At 44.5% G+C, this 16035-nt stretch overlaps 2 protein-coding genes across 2 annotated transcripts in view; both read left to right on the top strand.

The window, feature by feature from the left end:
* Window positions 1-4923, top strand: part of LOC309649844 (uncharacterized protein) — an 83297-nt gene extending 78374 nt beyond the window's left edge. The window contains exon 9 of the mRNA XM_082440384.1: window positions 5-4923. Within this exon, the coding sequence (XP_082296510.1) occupies window positions 5-107 (103 nt within the window). The 3' untranslated portion in view covers window positions 108-4923. The remainder of the gene's footprint in view (window positions 1-4) is intronic.
* A 110-nt stretch (window positions 4924-5033) lies between these two features.
* Window positions 5034-16024, top strand: LOC309651225 (RAD52 motif-containing protein 1-like). Its single transcript, XM_082443668.1, has 6 exons — window positions 5034-7930; window positions 8311-8490; window positions 11790-11913; window positions 12598-12696; window positions 14355-14440; window positions 15897-16024. Exons 1-6 carry the CDS (start codon window positions 7835-7837, stop codon window positions 15996-15998), a joined length of 687 nt encoding a protein of 228 aa, XP_082299794.1. The 5' UTR covers window positions 5034-7834; the 3' UTR covers window positions 15999-16024.
* The last annotated feature ends 11 nt before the right edge of the window (window positions 16025-16035 follow it).

Below are 16035 nucleotides of genomic sequence, written 5' to 3'. Positions count from 1 at the left end.
CCAGGGAAGTCATCAAAGCCCCAGCAGAGAAGCTTCTGGCTGCATATTGGGTTGATGAAGGGGCGGGTGAGGAAAGTGAGACAGCACACGAGACAGCCACAGAGTGAGCCCTGTTCTGCCTCAAGCCACCTGCAAATTTTATTTTCTAATATTGGCTTCTCAGCATTGCTTGCAAAATACTTATTTTTCTCATACTAAAATGTATAAATTCATAGCCAAGTCTAACCATGTGGTAAGGAATTAAAATGTAAATAGTTGAATATTTACACACCACTAACAAGGGCCTGCAAGAAGCAGCAGAGCTGAAACTAGAATCCCTCATGGTAGCCAGTACTTCCACAAGAGGAAATGTGGGCAAAGGAGGATGAGTAGAAGGATGAAGAGGGGCTTCCCTCCCTTGTTTCCCCAGTATCATCAGTCCCTGGGAACTGGAAAACATACCATCCTCAAGGGGCATAGATGAGTAAATCAAATAGCAATATATTCTGGTGCTCTCTCTCCTGGTTCATCAAGTACCAGTTATTTACAACACGCTCGACCTCCTGCCCATAGAGGACCATCTACTTCTGGCCCCTCTCGTACGGTCATTGTGGTTGCCAGAATATTTGGATCACTGGGCCTCCCTCCACTGTGGAGCCAAGGCCTGACTTTTCTCCCAAGTTCTCAAACTCATGTACAAATGTGTACCCTGTCTAGGTAGGGGGTTCTCCACCATTTCAAGCTGGTGGAAAATTCCCATTGGGTTGTTTTTTTTCTTTAAAAAGAAATCCCAACCCTTGGATAACTAGCAGGGAGGTGCCAGAAAGACAGGGTAAAGAAGAATGTGTGAGAGCAGCCATTGCCCAAGACGGCCCTCCTCAGGCCCTGGCCTCTCCTGACCCCACTGAGGGTCAGCTGTGTGCTGCTCGGCTCCCTCCAGCTCAGCCCAGCCCCAAACCTACCCACCTCCTGCCTCACCCAGCAGAGGCCCAGGGCTGCATGATTCCAAGTGCTTATATAGTGACAGTGCCACCTGCGGAAGGTGCAAAGGCTCTTCCACTCCTGCCAAGAAAGTCATTAATCACATTTCTTAAGTCAGTGAGAGTTAAATACATTAATGAGTAAAAGAAATTCTGAATGAACAAGATTTGATAATCTACCAAAATGACCACAGATAAGTGCTGGTGGTTTAGTAATATGAGGTGAAGAACTGTGCAAGCCATGGGGTGATAGCACACGGTCCCCCAGAGGATCAGTGGGCCTGGGAGATGGCCCAGCAAGTTCTGCCAGTTGGGTGGGGTTCCAAGCAAAGTGAACGGCCCATCAGTTCTTCTGAGTTATGAGTTTGCTGATGCTGCATGAGAGACATCTGTTCTCTCAGTGCCTGCCCAAGTCACCTCCCAAAGGTTCTTACTGAGAATGAAAAACAAGTGTTTTTCTCTGGGCGGTGACTTCAGTGAGCCAACAAGTATTTACTGTGTTTAAGGCGCACGACTATTACTACTAACAATAGGAAGCAGCAGCAGGTAACATTTACCACTTGCTTGCTTGGTGCCAAGCCCTGGGTTAGGCGTCTTATGGTCTTATTTAGCCCAACAGTCCGTGGAAGCATATCTTGTTAGCCTCGTTTGACAGATAGGAAACAGGATTTAAAGAATGTAGGTAACCTGCTCAAGGACCCAAGGCCGCATGTCCAAAAGTGTGAGTTAAGGTTGGAGCCCAGAACTGTTAGACTCCAACAGGGATGCAGAGAAGTATAAGCTGTGTTTGCCACCAAAGAGTTGATAACAATGATAATAATGAGGAGAAGGAGGCAGCTGTATATTGAGCACCTGCTATGGACCAGGTACAGTACTGGGCACTTTGGTTACACTATTAGGTCACAAGAATGGAAAGTCCCCATGCCCGCTCAAACTCTGTAATGAGTGGGGGTCTGATTTCAGTAAGAGAGGTGGTCACAAAGACAGGGAGCTGACGAGAAACCAGGGGTAGAGATCCTTGTACTGCTGGGCTTCCCAAAGTGTGGACCAGGATTCCAGGTAGCTCCAGGTTCCTAGTTTGGGATATTTCCATTATTTGAAAGTTGGTACATAAATGAGGCTTAGATAATATTTTTTGTATCATACTACCTCAGATTTGCACAATTTTTTATTAGTCTCAAATGCTACCCTACCATAGTTCTAAATTAAAATTGCCAAGAGTCAGATTCTGCTTGGCCCAGCTTGACCAAGATTGGGCAGTATTTTTGCCAGAGCCAGAGACTTCACCTGGCCAGCCTGTGAGTGAGCTGTCTCTCCTTGGATCAGGGAGTCATCCCTGGCTGTGGCCCAGAAGCAGGAGGGGTGCCCAGGGTCAGGTGGTACAACACATGGCCGCCTGGGGCTGCCTCTGTCACCATCTTATGATGGACAAACTAGCTCAGAGCCCAACTCCTTACTGAGACCTGAGAGATAGAAGGGGAGAGGGAGATACAAGGCCAACAGCTACTAAATGAATGCAAATTCTGATTCCGATGAAATCTGTCAGAGAATTTAGCCACTTTTTAAAAGATAATGAAATGAGACAATACATGATGAGGGCAAAAATGATACAGGGAAGAAAATTGTAGGAGTCAGAGGAGGGAAGGTTAGGAAACTAGGGAGGGTCCATGAAAAAGGTAGAACTTGATCTGGGCCTGGATTATATGCCAGACACTGTGGCTGGTGCTGGGGAAAGAGTTGATTAGGACAAAGTCCCTTCTCTTGTGGGGCCTTAAGACTGAGAGGAGGCACAGACACCTGAAGATATATTATACATAGAAGACAGTGTGTTGACATGACAATGGCAGTGTACCAAGAAGTGGTTCAGCTCTTGGTTGGCTGGAAAGGAGTAAATGTGAGGGATGGCTTAGAGGAGGGGAAGAAGAAGAAAGCCAAACAGAAGTTTCTTGGGAGGACGAGATGAAGGAAAGGCATTCTAGACGGAGGACAGTACAGAGGCAAGAAGCATGAAACCTTGGGTGGGCTTGAAGCGTGTGCAGTCTGGTGTTGCCAAGCATGAAGCACAAGGAGGAAAGGGCAGTAGGTGAGGCTGTGCGGGCGAGCAGAGACCCAATCCCAAAGGGCCTGGTCAAGGCGCATGGCCTTGACCAAACAGAGCACAAACTACAATGTTTTAAATAGAGAAGAGACATGACCAAGCTTGAGTTTTATAAAGAGTACTTTGATGGTGGCCTAAAAGTAGAGAGGCCGAGAGGTCAACTTGGGTGTTTAGACCAAGTAGGAACTGGGAGAAAATGGGGCACCAGACCAGAGGTTTTGATGCAACTGAAGAGCATGTACGCTGGATACACATGAGTGAGAACTGGAAGGACTAGAGCTTATGTTCAGAGAATGAAAGATTGTACATTTAAGATTTTTTATGACAAACTCCAGATGATGATAAGGTCGAAATGTAACCTGGGAATGGAGATCAGTGAGGTGTTGGGAATCCAGAAGGTGATGAGAAATAATTCGGATAGTCCTGGGCACTCATTCCTTTCCCCTTTCAGTAGCTCAGTAAAAAGCTAGCTCAGCAGGTACCAGCGAGCTCAATGGAAAAAATAGGCTCCCCCTCCTACTGCGACCATTTCTGTCACCAAGCAGTTGCCACTGTTAGTAGTATAGACGTTCCCTGCCTCACCATCCCTGTAACTGTGACGCGCTCCAGGCTGGCTCCTTCTCTACGGGAACTCTGGTCATGGGACACACAATCCAGCTAAGTCTGGTCTAATCCCCTTCTCCGAAAGCTTGAGGGATTGAGTGCACCCTGTTATTGTTCTGCTTATAAGTTCCCCCCGCCCTGAACAATAAAACCCTACTGTATATTTGCACAGTAGGGGGTTGAGGAATTTCGTGCCCAGGAAAATCTGTGCGTTGTTGGCATGTAAGTATTGTGGTAGATGTGGAACCTAGAAAAATGGTACAGATGAGCCGGTTTTCAGGGTAGAAGTTGAGACACAGATGTAGAGAACAGACATATGGACACCAAGGGGGGAAAACTGTGGTGGGGTGGGGATGGTGGTGTGCTGAATTGGGCGATTGGGATTGACATGTATACACTGATGTGTATAAAATTGATGACTAAGAGCCTGCAGTATAAACAAACAAACAAAACAACTAATACTAAACTTTCATTGGGTTATTTGTATGGAAATATGTTAATACAAATGTTTCAGACATTACATGAAATTTCTAAAAATCTTATATGTTCTGGTATCATGTTATAAGTCATAATCCTAGTTATTATTTTAAAATGTATATCTCAGAAATAACTAATTTTCTTGTCAACTGCATTATTATGAACTTTCATCAAATCTTTAACCGTGGTCATTTTTAAGTCTTTTGTCATTTACAGACAGTTCTGGGTGTACTCTGATGCTTTTGCAAATATGTTCCTATAAAAGGGTTTCATCTTCAAGAAATTCATGGAAAAGACTCTGACAAGTACAGGTTTCTGGTAACTGACTGTACTGCTGAACTGAATGAATAAGCATTTTCAGAACTCTAATGAAAAACTGATGAACTCATAAAAGTGCTAACAAAAGGTCAAGATGGAAAAAAAAATTAATTACATGGCACTGAGTGAACTGATGAGGATGAGTATAATTTTTGTGACTTTCTGTTTGAATTAAAAAAAAATAAAAAAATAAAAATAAAAAATAAAAATCCCACAAGGACTCAGAGGCAAAGAATATACAAATCAATTTTCACTGCAAAGTAAAAGAGCTGTTACAGTGGAGGATTACTGGACTGAATGTCAATATTATGACATAGTATGAGAGTGTTTTATGTTTGGTAATTGCAATCATTGTTGTTTTTGTTGTGGTCATCCATGTACAATGCTTGGTGTCAGTCTATTTATCTCTTGTAAAAATAAAATACAGCGTGTGTGTGTGAAAAAAAAAAAAAGGAAAAAAAGAATAAAGAAACTTTTCCCAAATGAAACCCTGGGATAGGATTAGTCATTTACATCTTTTAAAAATAAGTCCAACAGTATTAGAGCTGTGGTATACTTATTGAAAAAAAAAACAAAAAAAGTATTGTGGTAGAGGGAACGACTTGGAGCCCATGACCGAAGTCCCCAACCGTTACGAGGGCATCATTCATTAATATGCCAGTTCAAAATACTGAGAGTCTCAAGTCTGTCTGGTTCAACCCCTGAATCAGACAGTGTATTGATTATCTGGTGGTATGTAACAGATCACACCAAAATAGTGGCTCAAAACAACAATACACATTTATTCCTCACAATTTCTGAGTCAAGCCTTTAGGGGAATAGCTTGAGCAGTTCTGGCTCTGGGTCTCTCAGGAGGTCCTCAAGATATCGGCCAGGGCTGCAGTCATCTGATGACTGGACTGAGGCTGCAGGGTCCACTTCCAAGGTGGTTCACTCCCTTACCTGGCTGCCAGGGTGGTGCTGGTTGTTAGAGGGAGGCCTCCTTTCCTCCCTGCATGGGCCTGTCCACCTGCTACTTGATTGAATGTCCTCACTACATGATGGCTGGCTTCCTCCAGAGGGAGCTGTCCAAGAGAGAGACAGATGTTATTCCTCTTATGGCCTGGCCTCAGAAGGCACATAACACCACTTCTGCCACATAGCATGGTTAGAAGTCAGTCACTCGTTCCAGCTCCCATTCAAGAGGAGGGGATTTAGACTCCACCTTTTGAAGAAAGAAGAGTCAAAGAATTTGCGGACATATTTTAAAACTACCATAGACAAGAAAATAGAAAGCACTCTAGATATTTCAAGCCAAAAAAAAAAAAAAAGCCAGAAAGAGAGAAAGATTATATCCAAACAGTTGGTGCTTATCATTGAGGGGGCTAATGGTGGTGAAAGTTGGGGATGGGGGGCATTGCAGCACTAGCCTTCAGGTTACTTTACCACAGCTGCTTTCCATAGACTCAAAACTGCTGCTGCCACTCAGAAGTCAGGAAACTTTGGGAAACCACTGATGAGGTCATTGCAGCCCCAAAACCCCAAGGGTGGTGACTAGATGGGGAATATGGAGTGTGCTGCAGAGGAGGAAAAAATGACTTACATTTGCTTTCCACCTTCCAAATTTCACACAAGTACATTTTATTGGCAGAACCCTGCTGTCGAGGGGATCTGTGAAATATGGTTCCCAGGCCTCTAGCACCTGCAGAGAAGGGGGTAGAAATGGGTGTCAACCAACACTATCCAACGTGCGTCCGTATACAGGTATGGTGAGGAGGCACCACCAGTACTTGGAGAAGTCCTGGAGCCCTAGTCCTTTTTTTTTTGTAGGCTTATGGGTGTCCAAGGCTTTGGAAAAGGGGGGTGGTGTCCGCATAGAATAACATGGTGGAGAGCTAGCTGAGTCACAAATCTGGAAGGTGTCACTGTAGTTGGGCAGCAGGTGAGGTACTGGTTGCTGGTGACATGCAGTCAGCCCCAGAGGTGACTGGAGAAACACCTGGAGTTGATCCTTAGTTGGTCTCTGGAATGTTCTCACTGGAATGAAAGCTGGGTAGACTGCAGGCAGTGCAGCATCGGAGAGAACATAGCTGCCATTCAAAAGAGCTGCCAGAGGAAAGGTGTCCGTAGGGAAATACCATTTCTCAAAATATGGTCTGTGGACCTCTACACTCAAACATCTCTGGGATGCTTCTTTAAAAGGCTGATCCTGGGACTTCCCTGATGGTCCAGTGGTAAAGAATCCGCCTTCCAGACTTCCCTGGTGGCGCAGTAGTTAAGAATCCGCCTGCCCATGCAGGGGACATGGGTTCGAGCCCTGGTCCAGGAAGATCCCACATGCCGCGGAGCAACTAAGGCTGTGTGCCACAACTACTGAGCCTGTGCTCTAGAGTCTGCGAGCCACAGCTACTGAGCCCTCGTGCTGCAACTACTGAAGCCCGCTCTCCTAGAGCCCGTGCTCCGCAACGGATTAATCCCAAGTATATTTGAGTACCTAATGGAGTATGAGTGTGCTAGGTACTAAAAAAAGGATGATAAATCTGTAAATATTGTTCATGAGGTGTTCCTAATCGCTCTGGAGAAGATTATGGATCTTCTCCATACACAGATAATGGATACAACGAATAAATGGATACATACAATGAATGCAATGGATAATGATATGGATAATAAATCTATAGTTATTGGTTTGAAACAGTATCAAGATCCAAGTAATTCCTCCAAAGTCAACAATTTTTGAAGTAAAAGAGCTCAGAAGTAGGTAATGGGTGGGGCTAAGGGTCTGATATATTGAGGTGGAGAAAGTCGTGGTGGGGATGGAGAAATGTGCTCGGTGATTTGGGGGTACTTTAGGAAAATGGGCTAGAAACCAGCTTTTTAAGAGTTTCATACTAGATTGTTGATGGCTTTAATGAGTTCTACCTTGATTTGCATATTTAAGAGTCATGAAAACACTCAAGTCGAAGGATTGCATCTTTGATGGTCATTTCTCACACAGAGGCGGGAAATCTAAATTTTTAAAGTTCAGTGGAGAGTTAGCGCTAACTATTTAGTACTCTAGTTCTCTCTGGGAGTTTGAAGATGAAGCCAGCTGCTATAAAGATGTCTGCACCTTTCGATCCTATAAACTCACACTTTGGACTCTACGCTAAAAATACATTTGAATAGAAGCGCTAAACTCCAAGACTTCTGTGCGCCGGGGTTGCAGAAGGGGAACAAGAGGCAGGGACAAGCCCGGAGTGGGAGGGGCGAGGGAGAGGCCCGAGCACCGCCCTCGTCCCACTCCCACCAAGCTGGCTCCGCCCCTCAGGCTTCCGTTCGTAAACAGGGAGGGCGCGTGCGCGCGTGCGCAGGCGCAGTCCGTTTGCGCCCCGAGCTGCGCACTCACGGTAACGGTAAGATGGTGTCTTTGGTACCTTTTGTGGTTCCCATCGTGGGTGACAAAACCTTGCTGGTGTGGGAGCTGAGCTCTGGACCCACGGCCGAGGCCTTGCAAGTGAGCCGAGCCGGGGCGGAAGGAGGGGTGGAGAAAGCCACCCCGCGCCCCAGTAACTGGGCGCCCCGCTGTACTGCTTCAGCACCTCACCTGCCTGTGGTCTCCGCTGAGAGGAATCTTAGTTCTAGAGCCGACCTGAGCAGTCAGCTCGCCCCCACAGATTTTTGAGAGCTAGTTCCCAGCAGACGGCATTGCCTCCTCATGCTTCTCGAAGCTTAGGATTTCAGAGGGAAACCTGTTCCTGAAATGAGAAGTGTTTGGAGTTGCAGGCTCACCACAGTTGCCTGCGGCGAAGGGCTTGGGGAATAGAAGGGAACGGGCGGTTTGGCTTCCTGGGCGTGAAATTGCCTGCACTTACTCAGCATGGGACCACCCTACAGCATTCTCTGTTCACAGTCTTCTCCCAGTTTGGCCTTCAGTTTTCGGTCCGAGTCTTCCCAAATGCAGCAGTGGCCGGTCCTGGGTTCTATGCCATCATCAAAGTTTATTCAGCAAGGGATGCCCACAGAGCCCAAAAGGCATGCGACCAGAAGCAGCTTTTTCAGGCATCTCCAGTGAAGGTGGGTCCAAATGTGGAATTCCTCGCTCTACTGGGATGAAGTGCTGAATTTAGAACTAATAGGCCATCGGGAATTCCCTGGCCGTCCAGTGGGTAGGACTCTGCACTTTCACTGCTGAGGGCCCGGGTTCAATCCCTGGCCCGGGAACTAAGATCCCAGGGGGGAGAAAAAAAAAAAAAAGGCCAGTGTTTGTACAGCACTGTGGTGTACAGAATGCTCTCAGATGCACTGCTCCACTGATCCCCCAGTTCCCCAGTTCGTTCTTTCTTTTTTTTAGATGAAGAAACTCGAACTCAGGATGGTTAAGTGACTTACTTAAGGTTCATGACAGTAAATGTGGAAACTAGAGGCCAAACCCAAACTTAACTGATGTTAAACACCATGTCAGTTTATGCTGCCCCTTAATTTAAGAAATCTTCACAAGAGTCTTCCTTATGTTTACTTTTATGTGGATTTTAAATCTGTGAGATTGACAAATTGTTTTTTAAATTAATTAATTTATTTAATTTTGGCTGCATTGGGTCTTGTTGCTGCGCGCTGGCTTTGTCTACTTGCGGCGAGCGGGGGTTGCTGTTCGTTGCGGTGCGTGGGCTTCTCATCGCGATGGCTTCTCTTGTTGTGGAGCACGGGTTCTAGGCACGCGGGCTACAGTAGTTGTGACTCACGGGCTCTAGAGCACAGGCTCAGTAGTTGTGGCACACGGGCTTAGTTGCTCTGCAGCACGTGGGATCTTCCCGGACCAGGGATCGAACCCGTGTCCCCTGCAGTGGCAGGTGGACTCTTAACCAGTGTGCCACCAGGGAAGTCCCGAGCTTGACAAACTTTTGTCAGATGTAACATAAAGGAGGCTTCGTCATCATCATCACTCTGAAACTGCCTATTCAGAACTCCCTTCAGATTCCAGAAAATGGTTAAAATATTCTTTAATGCATTGTAGAAACCTTATTCCATATTAACATGCCATCCAATTTTACTTCCCCAGAATTAACATTTCATTATGTGCCTCCATTCAGCCACCATTCCTTTTTCAAGGACCTTTTCAATTCCTCTGACTAAGTGAGTGAGGCTTCGATTTCCCAGACCTTTCACTGTATAATTGTGTGTCTTCTCTGATTGGCTTCTTGCTCTGGCTACTTCCCACTGACCTTGCTGCCTATTCTCACCCCTGTTTCTTTACTCACTGATTTCACCTTTATTGAATCTGAGAACTCTCCTCAGATGTGACTCCAGGTGCACTACCTCCCACTTCTGTACCCTGTTTAACACCCTCTTCAATCCTGGCTGTACTCCCTGGGATTGAAATGATTTCATGTCAGACATTCTTTAATTTGCGGACCCTGCGACCATCTCACATAACCACTCAGATATTACGGATGGTCCTGGAAAGATTATGAGACAGTTACTTGGTATCAGTTGTGAGTAATGAGTTCTTTTCTTATATTGGACATTAAGACCATTCCATAAGCTTAGGTTCTGAGATTTTCACAGCATAAAGCCCGTCACTGATAGAGTAATGAAGAAAATGTTCTACAAGTCACTATAGAGTTGAGAGGAAAGGGCATTCGTATTAGATTTCTTTATTTACTGCAGAGCCTTAGTTTAATACCCACACCCCTGAAATTGTTACCTACTTTAATTATGCGTTCTTTTTAAATTTTATTTATTTATCTATTTGGTTGCACCGGGTCTTAGTTGCAGCAGGCCGGCTCCTTAGTTACGGCTCAAGGGCTCCCCAGTTGTGGCACGTGGGCTCCCCAGTTGCAGCAGGCAGGCTCCTTTAGTTGTGGCTCGCAGGCTCCTTAACTGTGGCGTGCGAACTCTTAGTTGCAGCATGCACGTGAGACCTAGTTCCCTGACCAGGGATCGAACCCGGGCCCCCTGCATTGGGAGCACGGAGTCTTAACCACTGCACCAGCAGGGAAGTTCCAATTATGTCTTCTTTTATTCATTAGCAGGTATACATACTTCTTATCTTTTTTCCCCTGTATTTTTTATAAATACAGACAAGAGAATAACATCTTCAAATAAAATGAAGGAAAGCCTAATGTATCTGAGTTTTTCTCAGTAGCACGAAGGGAAATGTTTGCCAGCAAGAACTGTGGCCAGGTTATCCCAGATGTCAACTGTCTCTACTACCCAGGGGCTCAGAGCCCTTCTGAAGCTTCCTAATTGTCCAGGACAGCTCCATTATGACTCACCGTACAGGGCCTAGCCTCCCTGTTTTAAATGTTGCGACACTCAACATTTAAAAATTAGTCTTCATTTCTCCTTCCCAGCAGGCAGCTTCAGTTGGAGAAAGTAATTTCATTTTCTTACGTACTCATTCATTCACTCAGTCAACAGACCATCACTCCTCTGTTATATGCCACGATCTATGCTTGTTTCTGGTAACAAGGAAAGAATAGTATACGGTTCCTTCAAGCACTTAAGGAGCTCATAAACTAGTGACGGAGGAAGATGCACAAACACATCAATAAAGAATTAACAATGCTTTGACTTTATTTGTATTATTTGAATTTTTATGACTATATTTCTATACTACACCCTGTTCAAAATGGAAATAGACATTTAAGAAGGAACTAGTGATGTAAAAAATCCACAGTAATATGTAAGTTATTTAGAGAGTTAAGACTGGAAATATTTGCACTCTCAAAGAAGCTTGTTAGAGAGAGGAAACGGTGGCAGAAGAGTAGGATGCAGAGATCACCTTCCTCACCACAGATACATCAGAAGTACATCTACACGTGAATCTGCTCCTATAGAACACCCACGCTGGCAGAAGACCTCAGACCTCGCAAAAGGCAAGATACTCCCCACGTACCTGGGTAGGGCAAAAGAAAAAAGAAATAACACAGACGAAAGAATAGGGACGGGACCTGCACCAGTGGGAGGGAGCTGTGAAGGAGGAAAGGTTTCCACACACTAGAAGCCCCTTCGCCGGCGGAGACTGCGGGTGGCAGAGGGGGGAAGCTTCGGAGCCATGGAGGAGAGCGCAGCCACAGGGGTGCGGAGGGCAAAGCGGAGAGATTCCCGCACAGGATCGGCGCTGACCAGCACTCACCAGCCCCAGAGGCTTGTCTGCTCCCCCGCCGGGGTGGGCGGGGCTGGGAGCTGAGGCTCTGGCTTCGGAGGTCGGATCGCAGGGAGAGGACTGGGGTTGGCGGCGTGAACACAGCCTGAAGGGGTTAGTGCACCACGGCTAGCCGGGAGGGAGTCCGGGAAAAGGTCTGGAGCTGCCGAACAGGCAAAAGACTTTTTCTTGCCTCTTTGTTTCCTGGTGCGTGAGGAGAGAGGATTAGGAGCGCCGCTTTAAGGAGCTCCACAGACGGGCTCGAGCTGGGGCTATCAGCGCGGACCCCAGAGACGGGCATGGGACGCTAAGGCTGCTGCTGCAGCCACCAAGAAGCCTGTGTGCAAGCACAGGTCACTCTCCACTCCTCCCCTCCCGGGAGCCTGTGCAGCCCGCCACTGCCAGCCCGCCCAATCATTGTCTAAAGATTGACATAAACTCTTGTGTAAATGTTCAGTCCTTTGCCTCCTACAGAAGGGCCTCAGCGGAAAAAGTAAATGTAGATCCCTAGAAAGGGGATGCCCGTTGGTACTTGAGTTTTTTCCTAGAATCCATGGCACTTGGGCTTAGGGTTTTACGTCAGAGGCGGAACTGTTAGCGAATGGAGTGGAGGAGGCTCCACCATCCACCTGAGTGGGTGATGGTTGAGGAGAGGCCAGATCATCTGCACTACCACCAAGCCTATCTCACTGTATGAATCCAGCCCTTTACGCACAGGAGAGCAGGGTCTGTAGCAGTGTAGCCTCAGCTTGTCCATTTGAAATCTGTGAGTAATATGAGATTTGTGCCACGTCCTTGGTTTGCATTTCCCATCGAGTATTTTAGGAACTTCCAGAACATATCTGAGCAGTAAAAATGTGCCATGCCAGGGTACACCTACAACAGAGACATTCAACAGTACCCCAGTGTTGTGCCTGCCCTTAATCACTAAGATAATAATCTAAGAATGACAGATGCATTTTTAGTTTTAAACATATAACCTAGAAATCAGTTATTCAGATAAGCATTTTAAATTCATCTGTTTTGGTTGGATTTAGGGTCATTATCATTCTTTATGAAAAGGAAGGGAACCCAGAAGCTTGCTATTCAGAAGGCTATGACAGATGCATTCCAGAAACTGCTGATTGTGGTTTTAGGTAAGACCTTTTGATTGTCCTTGAAGTGATTCAGTTTCAGTGAGCAAATAAACTTATTTGAAAAGTTGATTGGATGAAAATAATGGTTATCTAAAACATTACGTATTCTTTCATTCACCAGATGCTTTCACAGCAGCAGTCTTAAATTTGTTCTTTGTGGCATTTATGAGAAAAACGACAGCAACTATTATTGTCCCCGGTGTTTAGATGTAGAATGACTTGCCTCAGTTCATACAGAAAGTGTTTGATCCAGTTCTTCCTCAATTGCTTGCTTATCATACAGAATAGTGTAGTGATTATAAGCCTTGGACACCTGTGTTTGAGTCCTAACTTTGTCTCTTAGAATTTGTTGTTGTTGTTGTTGCAATTTTAGATTTTCCTAGCCGGAGACATTTGAAGGTATTTAATGTCTCTAAGCTGCAATTTCTTTATCTGCAAATAAGGTTAGTAATTCAGCTTATCACCTAATGGGGGATATTGTAAGAGTAAATGAGATGATGAATGTCAAAAGCTTAGAACTATGCCTGAAACATAGTAAGGAGACAAAATATATTGACTATTATTATTATCGTTGTTTTCTTATTGAAGAGTTTATTAGATTATGTTTTTGGAATCCATTTAATTTCAGTTTTCATTTCTGATATATTGGGTGAATATGATTCTTATATAATAATCGGCTACGTTTTTGTGAGCCTTGAAAGTGGTCATGCTACTGAATAGCATTGACTGTGTTCCCTATCGAGTTAGTTATACAGCGGTGAGAATGTGACAGGCTGTGCCCAAAGGAAACTTTATGATTAGTAGATTCCCGGAACAGAATTGCTCCGCTGCTTCACAGCCCTGCAGGCTTAGAGACTGAGAAATCCTAGCTAAGTTGTCAGAGACCTTATTTGCTTGTAAGAGTTGACCCTGGATTGGTCTTGGCCTTCCAGCCTGAGCAGTCCTTCCAGTGAAGTTTGACTTCCCTGGTCATCAGGCAGAATCTCCATCAGCTGTCAACTCTGGGTAACAACCTCTAAGAACCAAACTAAATGTCTGGGTTGTTTGTCCCTAATATGCAAAGGTATTCCTTATATGTACTCAAAACTCCTTAGACCAAAAAGCCTGGTGGCTCTAGCTTGCCTTGAGGAAAGCTGTATTGTCCAAAAGGTACATGGGCCAGTTTCTGCCAGTAGAGTGTTGAAATGCTCTCTCTCTCTCTGTCTCTGTCTCCAAAGCTTTGCTCATTGTATCTGGTAGAATTTTGGTCCCAAGGAGTAGGCACTTGCCTTGCTTCTAATATGAAGTATCTATTGTAGTCCAGTGGTACCTATCCCAGGTTTGAATTCACTTTGACCCCCACCTAATGCCTTCCTATTTAATTGTATTGTGATTGAACATTTTTGTTTCCACAGCTTTTAATTCCTATGTCATTATTCCTTAGTTCTTATTTCTAAGATCATAAAGGTTTTTGAACCAAAGTTGACACTTCTCATATATTTTTTCACAAATAATTATGATAAAAACTGAAGTGTCAGATGAGGGCACTTCTAGGAAAATGCTCTTATTTTCTGCTTTTAGAAATCAAAAGAATGTCTAAGTATTGGGTGCTACCATTGTATACAGGAAGTTTTAGAACAAGAAAACTTCTGAATTGATCCTTGTTAACTTTATTTCAGAAAGTGGTAAAATAGCTGTGGCATATAGACCCTGTGAAGAGGTCACAGATGCTAGAACCGAAGAGGAACAACAGGATTTAATTCAAGTATGTGGAGATAAAAACTCAAGGGGATACACAGCCAGTGTAGCCATAATTCAAAACAACCAGCAGGATTTGGAAGACTTTGGCATGTCTACTCAGCTCTGTCAACCTTCGGAAAATGTGAAACTCTGAAACTGCTTTTGAGGCAGGGAATTTCTAGGACTTCTCCAGGTCCCGAGCCTTGTCTCTGGCCCCTTATTTGAAGTTTGGAGAGCAGGATTGAGGGCCATCAGTGTACGTCTACAGTTGTGGACACAGGAGAAGACACAGGCCTTTTAGAACTCCCCTCAAATAGAATTGCAGGGATTTGGGAACAAAATAACTATGGCCTTAAGTGTGATTATGCTACAGTGTTTAAAAACTATTCATGCCTTTCAAGTAAGGTATATTACCCAGATCTCAGCATCTCATATATATCTGGTGTTAAATATTTTGCGGAAGAACCTTTCTGTAAACCAATTATATGGATGCCTCGAATTAGGGATTAAGTTGTCAACGTAATTTCTAAAAGAAAACATTAATGTACTGCATATAGGATTTTTATTAAAAAGGAGCAAAAAATGTGTTTCATGTCATTGAGAGCTTAATTGGGGGCTAGATTTCTGATTATTTAACTCACCCCAATGTTGCAAAGTTTGTTTTGAGGGGAAGAAAGTAGAGAAAGAAAAGGTGGTTTTGTTCTGAAAAATGTAAAAATTGTGAAAGTTTTTCCTGTACAAAATAATTAATTTAATTCAATTTAAATCAGTCAAGGAAACTTCAAACGTTTCCATGTTTGGGCTTTAAGAAGTCTAGCTTCCTGTGAAATGTGAGAGGAAAGGATTCCTTATTGATACTAAAGATTTCCGAAAACTGATTATAACAACAGATCCATTCCTAAATGAGGCCAATCTTGGAATCAGTTCCATTTAGAAACCATTGTGTGCTAGGCACTGGAAATAAGATGAAGCTCCTTCTCTCTTGGAGTTTAGGTGTTAAAGGTATACCAGACAATTAAAAAGGACTAAAATTAAATAGATTATGAAAAGGACTGTGAAGAAAGTAAACTGGATGCTAGTTACAGTATTTCAAGAAAATTACTTACCATGCTGACTTTAACATTCTAAGTGTCTTCTCCATGTGTGCACACAGGGTAGACCTCTGCAAAGCGACACTGTAGTTTTTTCTGGATTAACGGCTCTGTTGAGACAAGGTGGGATGGGGGAAGTTTTCCCATGCTAATGTAAAGGGCCATACACTTGGTTTTAGACTCTCTTTCCCAGAATGAATTGCTCACCTGCCCCAAACCCCTCCTACAGAAGTTCTGGAGTCGTCACTGATTCAGTGGTAACCCCTAATAATAGAGTGGTGAATTAATAATGAGACGTGAATACTGAGAGTTTGGAGGAAATGGCAACATTTTAGAATAACTGTAAGGTGTGTTCCCTTCCCGCCACCCTAACTGGTGCTCATTTTGCAGGTCAGCTACTTTTCTTGTCAGCCGTGTGGCCAAAGGGAGGAAGAATGCCTCTCAGACTTGAGCTTTGAGGAGGAAGAGTTCAGATTGCCAGAACTGGACTAGCACTTTTGAATTTCCCAGAATGCCAGGTCTTGTGGTT

The sequence above is a fragment of the Balaenoptera physalus genome (genome assembly GCF_965194825.1).
Source record: "Balaenoptera physalus genome assembly, chromosome: 20".
Lineage (NCBI taxonomy): Eukaryota > Metazoa > Chordata > Mammalia > Artiodactyla > Balaenopteridae > Balaenoptera > Balaenoptera physalus.
Note: the sequence above shows the minus strand (reverse complement) of the source record. Positions and strands in the feature narration are given on the sequence as shown.

Bases quoted from the DNA above. Each gene is read 5' to 3' on its own strand.
- LOC309651225 (XM_082443668.1), top strand. From the start codon at position 7,835: ATGGTGTCTTTGGTACCTTTTGTGGTTCCCATCGTGGGTGACAAAACC. The intron at 12,697-14,354 runs GTAAGACCTTTT...ACTTTATTTCAG, and splicing joins ACTGCTGATTGTGGTTTTAG to AAAGTGGTAAAATAGCTGTG. The intron at 14,441-15,896 runs GTATGTGGAGAT...CTCATTTTGCAG, and splicing joins AACAACAGGATTTAATTCAA to GTCAGCTACTTTTCTTGTCA.